Source organism: Telmatherina bonti (genome assembly GCF_933228915.1).
Source record: "Telmatherina bonti genome assembly, chromosome: 7".
NCBI lineage: Eukaryota > Metazoa > Chordata > Actinopteri > Atheriniformes > Telmatherinidae > Telmatherina > Telmatherina bonti.
The window spans coordinates 22,111,285-22,125,337 of NC_136625.1; the positions used below are offsets into that span (position 1 = coordinate 22,111,285).

Sequence of the window (14,053 nt, forward strand, 5' to 3'; positions counted from 1 at the left end):
CACAAAAATGACTGTGTGCTTAATAGTAAGCACACAATTGTAGGTAATACCACTAGTATTTTCTCATAATATTCTCATTATGTGCTTTTTGTCACCAAAGAATACAAACAATATTGACATGATAATACCATTAGATCTGCACAGCAACATGTCATTTCCCATTAACTTTATCTGAAATCCAAACGTGTTTACCAACTAAATTTGTCTTTTTATTTTTATGCTGCGAGTAGTGTAGCCTGTAGAAGTTTTAAACAGCTGCTTGCTATGCCCCCTTCATCTTCACTGGCTGATCGATACCTGCATGTGTCTGCTGTTTGGTGCCTGGATGATGGGGTGCACTTGGTTTAGAGCTTTTCTCCCCCGCAACATGCCCACAAAGTTTTTGACATATTTCTGTGTTTATCTAGCAAAATCTGAAAATCGTTTTAATGGAGTGTTTCAAAATGTGCCGGAGGCAGGATTTCACTGAGGTGTGCTGCATGTTTATGTGCATAATTCCATCTGAAGCAGCACAGCTGGCTACATTTCAGTTCTCCTCCTGCTCTACACATCGCTACATTGCTCATCTTTGTGTTTAGACGCTTTTAATTAATTCATGTTTGCAGCACTGCAATCTCGCTCAGCAGATGTTCAGACGTCAGCATACGTGTCATTTAATGTGAGACATTTTGTGATTACAGCTTATGTGGGACAGACATCATAATTACACAGCACTTTAATAGGGCTTTGTTTACATATGTGCTGCTGTGTTTGGATCTATTTATTCCACTGCACTAATTTCTAAAGAGATTTATAGGTATCTTGTTTAAAGTTCTTTTTTTTTAGCACACTTGTAATTATTAGTCATGTTTTTATTCATAGAGCTGTTTGGGACAATAATTGAAAGGGAAATGTAAATACAAAAGCTACATATTTTGGGGGAAAATACTGTTACAGTGCATGAAGTGCTTTAAGGGTCGGCTCTAATCATTTTTTTTTTTTATCATTAATGGGATTATTTCTTTGTTTCAGACACAGAATAGACATTAAAGAAGGTATTCTTTTACTGAGCACATTTCTTTTTTTCTGTTATCCTGCTGCTTGTCGTAAGAATTTGTCAGTGGCTAATAATAAAAAAAAAAGATGTGTTTCACACAGATTTAACAGTATGCATCATGTTGTTCAGATGAGCAGAGGTTTGGCCAAAGATGTAACATTCACACATGTTCACAAATCCCTCACAATGAAGCCAAGGAAGGATTGCTCATCGGTTTCAAAAGGAAAAGAGGAAAAAATAAGGAGGGTGGAATTATAAAAAAAAAATTACAAAGAGGCACAAAGTAACTGTGAAGTTGAAGTAAATTTCACAAACAAAAATTGTACAGAAATGTAAAATGACTATAAGCAGAAAACAAAAAAAGATCAAATATCTTAAAAAAGTATCTTTAAAAAAATTAATCTGCATAAAAAGTATTAACTGACCTAAAAATGAACACAAAGAGGCCATATTATTACAAGTAAAGGAATGCAATAAAAAAATCACATATTACAAGTACATGCTAATCCCACAAAGAATAAATTCATTTATAGGAATTATTAGAGATAAAATTCATGGAAATGTACAAAGAATGCAAAAAAAAAAAAACCTAAAACAGACAAACACTACCTTAAATATGATGAGTCAACTAGAATATGTAGTTACATTAACAAAAATGCCCAAAAGAAAAAAGTTATCACAATGAAAAGATCTGTACCCAATGGCTCATTGTCACATCAAAGTATGAAATATTTCTAGTATAACGGTGTTTCTCAGTTCGCTGCAACCCCATTTTAACACACCTGAATGAAATGAACTGCTCCTTGACGGTCTGCAAAGAACTTGACACAGAGTCATGAACTTCCTCATCAAGTTCTTTTTCCGGTTTGAGAAACTTCATATGTTATTGCTAGTGCTAGTGTTAGTGCTAGTGCATTTAGAGGTCAAACAGGTTATTTCACTTCAGATGAATGCAAGTGCATGTCTCAGGTGAAAAGGGAAGCTTCGAAAAGATAAAAATATCATTAATTACTAGTGTTAATGATTATTCTTCAGCTGTCATAACAGAGCTTTACCAAACACGTGGGCTTCATATTTGATCAAACAACTAAACACATTGAAGTCAGAGGATTCAAGCAGGAAAGACGATATCTGTGTCCTCTGTATGTTGTGTGGTTTTAAACTGGAATAAATGAGACAGCTTGTTCTCATCAGGATTCACTTTCTAGATTTTGCCAACAAATTAAGCAAAGATTTGGAAGTTGTGATTCTCATGTTTAAATAGGAGTTTGGAAAGCAGCAGGCTTGTTTCTGACAGCTGATCTTCCATGTAACACATCAGTTGCACTGCCAAGCCACCACACAGCAATGTGTCACTGCAATGTACAACAAGCAACATAAAACCATCCAACTTTTCTGCTCTGATTTTATTGGAAAATATTATGTTTTTATTTCATTTTATTTTCATTTATTTATTTATTTATTTTGGTTTTGAGTTTTTGGGCACAAGTAACCTTTATAGTAGCTGGATAGGAAACGCAGGAGAGGGAGAGAGAGAGAGAGGGCATACAGCAAAGGGACCCATATTGGGATTCAAATCGGTGCTAGTTACTAAGGAGCTAGCATCTCCCTATAAGGCATCCCAGTGAAACCAGTTCAGCTATACCATTCTCCAGTGGTTAATGTTCAAAGTCAGCAAACAATAACATCCTGAAGAAGCAAGATAAGTCTTATTAAAGCCCAGAGCTTCACAAGATAAAAGCATAAATTGTATAGTCCTGGGTGATGGCAGAGGTAATGAAGACTGGTTTTCTTTGCACAGCAGCCTTGAAAACTGCTGCGCTGCACCAAGGTCCACTCGGCCTTACCTTGAGAACTCAGTCAAATGCCAGCAACTCAGTGCTTGATGGTTTCTTCAGTCCTCTCTGGCCATGGATTCACAGCAGTGTGAATCCTCATCAAGGCCAATATGATTTTTTTTTTACTGTAAGAAGGGTATTATTTGATGTGTGTGCAGTGTTTATAGTCCTTGAGGTACTTTTTGTGGATCTTGTCTGCCCTCTACTGGATGACATGCCTAAATGGAAAGTAGATGATATACAGTGCCCGTAATGTACATTTTCTGTTTCCTGCCAAATGTGAGCTTTGCATTTCTTTTCTGTTTGTAGGCTGAGTAACAAGGTGAGATAAAAAAATGAGAAGGATATATTTCCTACCAGGATAATTTAAAACACATGAATTAGGCAAAGCAGGAAAAGCTGTATATGTATTTTTTGATGATTCATATTAATTTCAGTATGGTTTTGATCCTTTTTTGATCGACTGGCAAATAACATATCTACATTGTATGTTTACTGTGAAAATTTACAGCGTCAGTGATTTAGTATATTTTAAATGGACTACCAGACTACCAGGAAGACGTACTTCATTAAAAATATGGAGAAACTTTCGAGGAAATTTGAATTATTACAAACAGTTCAGATAACACAGACGTCACTTTCTCATTTCACAACCTCTGCCTTTATTTTTTAACTAGGCAAAGAGGATTCTTCCAGATTATCAAGACCTGTGAATTTTTTTACTGTCAGGCTTTAATTAAACTTCCAAAACTACAGATCTGTGCATTTTTTTTTTTTTTATTATCTATTTATTTGTTTTCAGAAGAGACCCTGCAAACCCACATAGCCCACTGGTGGTCTCCAGATGGCCTCCGTTTGGCCTACATGACCGTCAACGATACCCTGGTGCCAAAAATGGAAGTTCCATTTTTTACAGGGACACCGTATCCCACGAGCCTGGACTATCACTACCCAAAGGTATGGACTGCAAACCCACACGTATCCTCCAGTTCAGCTAATTCAGAAGGACTTTATATTTAAACGCATTAAATGACAACAGCACTACAACTTTAAAACAAGAAAAGACTGAGCTGGTGCAGATTACCCTGCTGAAACTGAAATGTGCTGCTCCACTTGGATTTACAAACATGTGTTGGGTTCAAGTACATGGAGCCTGTAGCAAGAGGGAACATATTTCTGTTTAATTTGCACTGGATGCTAACAGAAAATGTTAATTAGTCTAACATTTTCACACATTTCAGGAAAAATCTCTCTACTATATCATCACTTCAAACAAGTAACATCTGCTGTGCACAACATCTGGTTCTTTCATGAGGTATTAAAAAGAAAAAGATGTATGTGTAAACAGTCTTAATGCTAACTTTAGACACTGATCTAGACACTGAACTTAATTTAAATCCTATTCATGTGCCATTGGAGTTAATTAACATTTCCAGTTATGTATTTTAAAAAGCAAACATTTAAATCTCTGATCTGCTGATGTAAACTGTGCTCACAAATCATTTCAGCTGGCACCATGTGGCTGAAAATCTGTCATTGACGGTAAATTGTGTTATAGAATTGAAGAGAATTTAACTCTGACAAAGAGAAAGTGTTGTGTGGGAATGTCTCTAATTTCATGCTGCTTCTTGCAGGCAGGGGAAGAAAATCCCACAGTGCACCTGTCAGTAGTGAGTCTCCATGGGCCCCTGCACACAGTGGTGATGAAGAAACCTGACGACCCCCGGATAGGGTGAGTGACAGCCTGTCGGCGCCTCATTGTGTACAGAGCAACAAATGCTGAAAGCAGTGACTCAGAGGAGACAGAGGTTTTCAGAGGTGTGACATTTTCTCGCCTTTAATTCATTTCAGGAGAGAATATTATATCACCATGGTGAAATGGGCCACCAACACCAAACTGGCTGTCAACTGGCTGAACAGAGCCCAGAACAACTCAATCCTGACACTGTGCGAGGCGACCACTGGAGTCTGCATTAAGGTGACACAAAATATAACATTAATGTTGTGTTAAAGAAATTCTGCTGGTGATGTTGGATTTTTTTCTGTAAGAAGAGCAAAATGAAAACATAATTCCTCCTTTCCACAACTTTTGTACTGTAGTTTATTTTAAATCGAACTCACAAACATGATCATGCTGCCTGAGAAATGAATTAAAGCTCCAAATCTGCAGCTGAAATGCAGATTTTAAGATTTAATAAAAGTGCATATTTAGGTTCTCTGCAGGTGTTTAAAATATCTTTTAGCTCATACAAAACATTGAGGCTTTGAATGAATTCAGCAGCTTCTCTGACCTGTACATGAATCTCTGTAAAACACAAAGAAGGTTGTTTTTTATCGATTGTGTCAAGCTAAACTAATTAGGAGATTGCTGGAGCCTCCTAGTTATTATTATTAATGATGCTGTTAAAAACAGCATCATCATCACAGCAATGATGCTGTTAAAAACATTAAAAACAGCATCATTGCTCATTTAATATGTGAAAGTTTTACATTCTTTTTTGAAAGCAAATGATTTTCACTGACAGGATATCAATGTTTAGAAATGCACTGTTCTGCTGTTTTCATCATTATACATTTGAAAATTTTGCTCATCAATTGTTTTTCAAACGTTCTCCTGACGTCAAGTTTATACATTTCAAGTTTCAACATATTTAATGTTTTTTTTTCTACTATTTAAGCTCAAATATTGTGTTTAAGAGATGAACTAGTCATTGGATTCTGGTTTTACCCTATTGTTCTTGGAAGTAGAGCTGCATGTCTAGTTGAATAAAGCTTGACCCTCTTTTTTTCCTTTTTTTTCTCTTCTCAGAAACACGAGGATGAGAGTGAGAGCTGGCTGCATCGACAGGTATGTGATGAAAACGGTCCCATCACATTGTCATAAAGCAGCTAATTAGAAAACAGTATATGTCTCCTATTTTATCAACATAAACAATTAAATTACAGGGGAAACATGCTTATTTTTCTATGCAGAACGAGCCGCCACTTTTCTCTAAAGATGGCCATAAGTTTTTCTTCACCAGAGCGATTCCTCAGGGTGGGAGAGGAAAGTTTTTCCACATCTCTATGTCCACCTCCATGGTAAGTGCAAGCAAACTTTTCCTCTTCATAGTCAGATTTGTGCTTCGATATATGGGTAATAAATGGGTTGTATTTTAGGCTAACACGAGCACAGACATCCTGCAGTCCCTGACCACTGGAGACTGGGATGTCACCAGCATCTTAGCCTACAATCATGAAAGGAACCTCATGTAAGACGCCCTCATACTTTGGTATTCACATATTTAAAATCAGTTATTTTGTTACTTGATGATTGTTTTGATGATTTGCAGATACTTTCTGAGCACAGAGGATAACCCAAAACGGAGACATTTGTACAGGTAGGATTCTAATAGAAGTTACAGCCACATGAAAAACAAAGCTCTGGTTCTGAGGCGTATTAATTTTAAACCGTAGCCTCTACATTACCACTGGGTCACCAGCGATCCAGTACACTTCCATCCGGTGGTAACAAAGAGGTTAAAAAAAGTTACCAGGTCTTGTAGCTTTTGAAAGTTGATAAATTTAACATCAAATGAACAATTTATGTGTGGCACATAAATTTTCTTTTGGTTTTTGTTAAATGAATAATGACAAATAAATAATTAGTTATTATGGCTCACTTTTCAAACTTTAAGATGTCCTGATATGTGAAGCCTGAGAGTTAAAAGAAGATGAGCGTATCTGGGCGTTCCTGTGGCATCACCGAGGGCTGTTCAAAATTAGATTTATTACTTTGATTATTTCATTCAACAGTGCCGACACAATCTCTCCATTCAACCGCTGCTGCCTGTCCTGTGACTTCAAGTGTGGCTATGTGGACGTTTCATTCAGCCACGACATGCAATACTTTGTACTCAACTGCAAAGGTGAGTAACATTCACCTAAAATATGCTTACAGTTCTTTTCCTGATAAAGAAATAACTCAGAATTCAGAAAAAAGAAACAATAAAACAGAATTCAGACTGACAGCTCATGATGAACTGGATTACAGCAGGAAACCTTGAATTGCTGCTGGAGCCTCCTGATTAGCTACAAATGAAGTGTTTTGCCTGCATGCCAGCAGTCAAAGCTGCAAGAGTGTGGGAGTTACTGACAATGCCAGTGGCTCACACAGGTTTTACTTCAGGATTTCTGAAACACCCAGCAACATAATCACTGTTTCTGTAGAAAGCACTTTCTTTACGAGGCTCATACAGAAAAGGAAGTCCTGGTGTCCATCTTCATGAACTGGATTTCCTGATGGAATGGAAGTAAAATAATGTAGAGAGTAGTAACGGGGCTGTTTAGGCACAAAGGGGTTTATATTTCACCATCTCAATTGCCATATGAGACTTTTATTCTTGTCCTCCTGCATAATATTTGACATTGCATTTTTACATTCTATACTTATTTCACCACTGTCAACTGACTGTGTTTCCTTAATTGTTCTTTAGGCCCAGATATACCAAGTGTTGCTGTTTACAGGACTTGGGACAAACAGAGTGAGTGTCGGGTCCATATATATTAATGCGATCTGCAAGTGTCTGTCTTACAGATTGTAACATGTTTTCTCTGGACCCACAGAGGTTTTTGATGTGGAGACAAATGCAAAAGTAAACAACACATACAACAACATGCAGATGCCCAAAGTGGAGAATAAGACCATCTCCATAGATGATTACAGTAAGTGTTCATGCTTATAATCGGTACATGCATCTTATTACAATGTTTTAAGATGTCCCATTAACCGTGTTCTCTCTGTTGTAGCTCTGACAATGCAAATTCTGAAGCCAGCTGGATTTGTAGATACAGCCCAATACCCGCTGCTGCTGCTAGTGTGAGTGTAATTTTTTGGGTTTGCTCTTAAAGGTTTAACTCAGTGTTTCTCAATTCCAGTCCTCTGGCCCCCATGCCCTGCTCGTTTTAGACATGATCCTCCTCCAAAGCACCTGAGTCAGATTATTGAACTTCCTCATCAAGTTCTTTGCAGCCTGTTAGCGATCGAGCCCTTTATTTCATTCAGCTGTGTTAAAATAGGGTTGCCTATTAAAACATGCAGGGCAGTGGGGGGGACCGGAGTTGAGAACCACTGGGTTGACTCAACATCTTAAAGTGAATGCCATTATCACTGAACAAACTAAATGGAGTGAGTCCTTAGTGTAGAGGGAAAAACACATTTGCAGGTTTTCTCTTGACCTCGGCTTCTTAAGTTTTCTTCCATGTATTATATTCTTTTATTGATGTCTGCCATGCTTGCAAACCCCAAAGTTTCCACCAAAATGAGTTATTTTTCCCCTATAGAGGACAGTACTGCCAAACTGCTTGAACACCTTGCTTTTTTAGTTTAGGCTTTTCCTCATTCAGCGCTATAAAACCTGAGTACATAATACGTAGCTGATGGCAGATTTGGTTCACCTCAAACAAGCAATGAACTGCTACATGAATGCCATAATTATTTCTGAAGGGCATCATTAAAAAGGCAGGACTTATAACAGTTTCAGAGAAAATGTGGTTTTGTTCATTATTTGTTTACATTTAACGTGTAAATATAACCAGTTCTTACTCCCAGTCCATCACATTGGTGATTTGGGTCAGGACCTATCGGTTCAGCTGTGAATTGAGAGGTATGCTGAAAGTGTCAAAAGGGGGAAAGATGGACTAATGAGAGGAAAACATTGGCCCTGGTAAAAAAAAAAAATAGTAAGACTTGCCTCAATAAATTGCATTTTAATGTGAATTTTTATCCCCTTCTTTTATCTTGCATGATAAACCAGCACTACGTACATGTTTTGCTATTACTGCATGTTATTGGTGCAGCTGCTACCACAGAAAGATAGCTGGCAATATGCAGCAGAACATAACCAATCCATTTATCACAAACTGATGATTGAGTATCATTATATTATTGAGAATTTGATGTGTTTGCAAATTTCTCCTAGAGGACCTCTAAAATAATAAAACAGCTCCTTTCCACTTTTAGATGACTACAGAAAAAGAAATGTTTTAGTTTGAAATTCATCTGTAAACATTTAAAAGAACCAATCAGTATTTTAAAATGACTTAAATTATTTGACAAACATTATGTTGTCTACAAGTTTCTGTGTTGTGGCTGTTTGTATTAAATAATTCAACAAGTGCAGGTTTTTTTTTAAGCCTGTCCCTGGTGTTAATAAACCATAGATAGTTATGATATATTTATAGCATCTAGACAACATTAAGTAAGCTTTAGATGATTTAATAATTCCTTAAAGTTTACTATCACCCATATAGAGATGGCACGCCTGGTGGGCAGATGGTGACAGAGCAGTTCCAGGTGGACTGGGCCACTGTTCTAGTCAGCAGCTTCAGCACCATTGTCATCCGCTTTGACGGCCACGGCAGCGGCTTTCAGGGCACCAACCTGCTCCACAAGGTCCGCAGGAAGCTGGGGAAGCTGGAGGAGAGGGATCAGCTGGCGGCACTCAGGTGAGAATTTCCCCACAACTGCAAGCACGACTAAAACTTAAGGGCTCGGTAGGTTTTTTTTGTTTATTCTTTTTATTTTGTTGTCTCTCTCTCTCTCAGGTTTATATCCAAAGAGCCTTACATTGACAAGAACCGAATGGGAGTTCATGGAAAGGTAAGAAAATTAAGTCTTTAGAAGAAGGATGGTAAATAGTTTTCCACCTTGCTTCACGATGTCACATGCCTTCACAGACGTTTAGTTCAAACAGTGGTTTGTTGATTCCCTGTCTTTCTTTTTATAGGCCTATGGGGGATATTTAGCAACAATGCTTTTGAGCTCATCGGAGTTTACCCAGCTGAAATGTGGAGCAGCCGTCTCACCCATCACAGATTTTGAGCTTTATGGTTTGACCTTTATTTTTTTGGTGTCACAGATTCCTAATAATGGAACGGTATCTAAAGACACCAGATCTTTCTAACTTTAGTTTTCTTTTTTCACATTTGCAGCCTCTGCATTTTCAGAGCGATACCTCGGCCCAAAGACGGATTCCAGAGTATACGCGGTAAAGTTTCAGACTTTGTTTTCTTTTCCAAATCATGAATCTTGTTGAACAGATGCAGCCCTAAAGAAAGTAAATGGATATTATGAAAGAATGTATTTATCACACTCAAGCCTTCATTTATTTTCTCCCTCTTTTTTCCAGATGGCAAATTTAGCTCACAGAGCAGGTCAGCTGCAGGAGAAACAGTACCTAATCATTCACCCAACTGCTGATGGTAGCCCATGTTTGTGCTTTTTTTTGTCTGACTTCTGCAGTATGTGAACCTGTAACTCTCTGAGTCTAATGTGTATTTTTAAATTCTTATCTTTGTCACAAACACAGAAAAGGTTCATTTCCAGCACACAGCCAAATTTATCAACTATTTAATCAGTGAGAAGGCCAATTACACCCTACAGGTGAGCAACACGAGAAACCTTTACTACTAAGATGCTTCTTTTTTCTGCCAAAAAACCCACTGTAGACATTTTGAATGATGGATCTAGATGTAAAATAACTAATACAAACTTTTAGTTTAAATGAACTGTTATGATATTCATTTAATTACTGAATAATATAGAGGTTGTCCTGTTGCAACAACACAAATGAACCGCAATAGAATAAGATTGAAGTTTGCCATCAGGCTTTCATCTCCTAACTCAGATTTTCACAGTTTGATATGAGAGTAATGAGAAAACCCTCCGTGTTTGAGCATCAGCAGGAATAGTTGTATGGAGTGCAGGCAGCTGATCCTGTGGTGAGGCAACAGCAGCGGCAAGTACGAAGCAGAGAGCATGACAGGGAGTCAGCATCTTAAACAGACCATACAGATGTTTGATATGAATTAAATGACCGAATATGTGAGAAACAACAAAGAAGCTCGAGTTATCTGCCTGAACTAACTCAGATGTTGGTATGTTAAATGCAACATGTTCCTCCAGCTTTTTTCATTTTTAGAACACTTACTTTTCCAGCCTTTTATTGTTCCATCCATACTTTCATCATTTGAAATTTTTTATTGGTGTACGAGACGTTATTTTATGACAATTTCTGAAAATTTCATTCCGTTTTTATTTACATCTCACAAAGAGTCCCAACTTGTTAAAAGGCATAATTCAGTTTTAATCAGTGATCAAGCCCCCTTTTAAAAGTTGAGAAACTGTAAAACATAAGATGTAAGTAAAAACAGAAAAAGCTACTTTAAAAATAATTCAGTCCTCATATTTAACTGGAAATGGTGCAGAGTAGAACATCATGTGTTGATTAAAACAATAATGCTGGTTCTGAAATCCCAATGATTACTACAAGGATGAAATCAGGATAATGTTGCATCACCTCTACTTTGTATCACACTAACTGTTTTGTGAACGGATGAGACTAAATGTTGTAGTTTTAAAGTAAGTAGTTTTCCTTATTGTTTTATAAAAAACTTCAGCTTCCCAGCAGTTTTAGGTGTCCTTTGTTTTTTTTTAACTTCTTCTGTTGTCATAATGTGTATAAAATCTTTTGAAGAGATCGCTGGTGTGGATTACAGACAGGACTCTTCCTATTAGTTATCATTTTTCTTTGCACGTTCTTTTTTGACTTGTATTTGACAAAGCAGCATCAAGCCATCCACTGGCAGTGAGTGTGCCTGAGCAGAAAAGCACATTTTCGTGTCCATTTTATATGAAGTTAGTTAAGTTTTCTGCTGCCAATAATTCTGCCAGATTGTAAGATTTTGTCTGTTTCTTAATTGTTCAGTATAAAACATTTTCCAGTCCTCTGTTATTGTGATAAACCTAATGATTCAGATCTGCATCAAAGTGACTTCAAATCTCCACCTTTCATGAAATTCAGCCTGATATTTTTCTTCATAATCTTACAAACAAATTAATAGACCAAAAGTACTAAGACTGCAGCTAAAGTGTTAGAAATATGCTGGTTAAATAGTTGCCAGAACAGACGAATGAATGGGGAAAGTCTGTATGCATCTATAAGTAACGCCATTTCAATATTTTTTCATCTACAGATCTACCCAGATGAGGGACACTACCTGCACAGTGAGGGTACACAGCAGCACCTCAGTCAATCACTGGTCAACTTCTTTGAGGAGTGTTTCAGGGAGCCAGAAGTGCTGACAGATGACCAGCAGGAAGACAATGAGGACGAGAGTTAAACTTAAACCTTTGAGCAGCCCCTGGCCAGCTACTGGACCACAGCACAATATGCAAACAAATCTTTCTAACCCAAAAACTCCACCCTGTCTGCAGTCCAATCTGATATTTGATCTAATCTGAAGCACTCGCATGTGCAAACAGGGCTTCTGCCTGCACCTCTTTTCACCTAACTCTGGCTGCTCTGGCAGAAAAACCAGTCAGATGGAGGATGAATAAAACTCAGAAGTGAAGTCTCATCTGTCTGGAGATGTGGAGTTGTGCTCCCTCTGGTGGACAAATAGAGGATCAACATACACCCATTGGCAACTCATCCCCCCAGTCCTCAAACACCTTAAACAAGCGTTCTGCAGCACAAACTATCCCCATGTGAAGATTAGCTCATTATGTTGACTATTTAAACTATTGTAAGGCTGCCAGTTTCTGATAACCAACTAACTTACTGATTATTGTGTTTCCGAGTATGATTATTCCTACTTGTTTCTCTGAATCTCTGTTAAGTGTCTTACAGTTGTTATCTGTGTGAGTGGATGTCTGGCTGCCTCAGTCCTTATGGCTGCTTTGTAGAAAAAAAAAAGGTACAATGTTTAACTTTTGTTGCACACAGAAAGTCTTAAAATGGAGTTAAATCGCATTTTCTCTGTTCTTAAATATCTAATTTGATGTCTTGCTGGTTTAGTCACTGTGCCTTACTGTGGGTGAAATGTTATCCCACATGACACTGATAATGAGCAAAAATGGATGAAAATTGTGTTAACCAAGTAAAAAATAACAATGGAGAAAAATTTTAAGGAATTTTCTGAAACTTTGATCAGGAGATAAATCTAAATAAAATAGAGCATCCATCTGTTGGAATGAATGTGGTAAAATACTGAACCACAAATGTAAACAATATTTAGTTAGCAGTTTCTCTAAACTTACCAAGCTTATTGGCAACTACACCTAATTTTCATTATTTGGTGACGTTTTTACATTGTGGGTTATTGGCTCTTTCTTCTTCATGTCACTTCTGTTTGTATTGTCAGTGGTTTGTGGTCAGCAGGTGTACAAAGTGTATAAAAACTGACATTGTTTAAGTCTTAATTGTATGTGTAACTTGTATATAAAGCATTTTGACATGTTTTCTTTGTTCACATTCCTTGTGTCCTTGCTATAAACCAGTATAGAGAAGTATATTTATATCAGAGGAAGTGCACAGAAGTTCAAGGGCCATTTACGTTCTAAATTAAATGTTCAGGTGCCCTTTTGTAATCTCTTCAACCATACATACCACCATCACTGACAAAAAAATAGTCGCTTAAGCTCTCGTCTTCGTGCCGCTTATCCGGGGTCGGGTCGCGGGGACAGCAGCCTAAGCAGGGAAGCCCAGACTTCCCTCTCCCCAGCCACATTTGCCAACTCTGCAGGGGGTCTCCTCCCAGAGGGACCTGCCTGGAGCACCTCACCATGGAGGCGTCCAGGAGGCATCCTGACCAGATGCCCGAGCCACCTCAACTGGTTCCTCTCGATGCGGAGGAGCAGCGGCTCTACTCTGAGCCTCTTCCGGATGACCGAGCTCCTCACCCTATCTCTAAGGGAGAGCCCAGCCACCCTGAGGAAGAAACTCATTTCAGCCGCCTGTATATGAGATCTTGTTCTTTCGGTCACGACCCACAGCTCATGACCATAGGTGAGGGTAGGAACGTAGATCGACTGGTAAATCGAGAGCTTCGCCTTCTGGCTCAGCTCCTTCTTCACCACGACAGACCGGCGCAGAGTCCGCATTACTGCAGACGCCGCACCGATCCGTCTGTCGATCTCACGCTCCATCCTTCCCTCACTCGTGAACAAGACCCCGAGATATTTAAACTCCTCCACTTGAGGCAGGACCTGACTCCCAACCCGGAGAGGGTAAACCAGCCTATTCCGGCTGAGGACCATGGTCTCAGATTTGGAGGTGCTGATTCTCATCCCAGCCGCTTCACACTCGGCCGCGAATCGCTCAAGTGAGAGCTGGAGATCACGACCAGATGAAGCCAA

At 38.4% G+C, this 14,053-nt stretch overlaps 1 protein-coding gene across 1 annotated transcript in view; it reads left to right on the forward strand.

The window, feature by feature from the left end:
- LOC306758903 (A-type potassium channel modulatory protein DPP6-like) overlaps positions 1–12,036 on the forward strand; it is a gene marked incomplete at both ends in the record, with an annotated part of 82,260 nt that extends 70,224 nt beyond the window's left edge. Inside the window, 18 exons of the mRNA XM_079244329.1 lie at positions 3,677–3,831; positions 4,509–4,606; positions 4,726–4,852; positions 5,684–5,722; positions 5,848–5,955; positions 6,034–6,125; positions 6,207–6,254; positions 6,670–6,782; positions 7,350–7,397; positions 7,480–7,578; positions 7,663–7,732; positions 9,166–9,360; positions 9,460–9,514; positions 9,642–9,744; positions 9,847–9,902; positions 10,044–10,116; positions 10,224–10,297; positions 11,890–12,036. Of these exons, the coding sequence (XP_079100455.1) occupies positions 3,677–3,831; positions 4,509–4,606; positions 4,726–4,852; positions 5,684–5,722; positions 5,848–5,955; positions 6,034–6,125; positions 6,207–6,254; positions 6,670–6,782; positions 7,350–7,397; positions 7,480–7,578; positions 7,663–7,732; positions 9,166–9,360; positions 9,460–9,514; positions 9,642–9,744; positions 9,847–9,902; positions 10,044–10,116; positions 10,224–10,297; positions 11,890–12,036 (1,700 nt within the window). The remainder of the gene's footprint in view (positions 1–3,676; positions 3,832–4,508; positions 4,607–4,725; positions 4,853–5,683; positions 5,723–5,847; positions 5,956–6,033; positions 6,126–6,206; positions 6,255–6,669; positions 6,783–7,349; positions 7,398–7,479; positions 7,579–7,662; positions 7,733–9,165; positions 9,361–9,459; positions 9,515–9,641; positions 9,745–9,846; positions 9,903–10,043; positions 10,117–10,223; positions 10,298–11,889) is intronic.
- Positions 12,037–14,053: the final 2,017 nt, after the last annotated feature.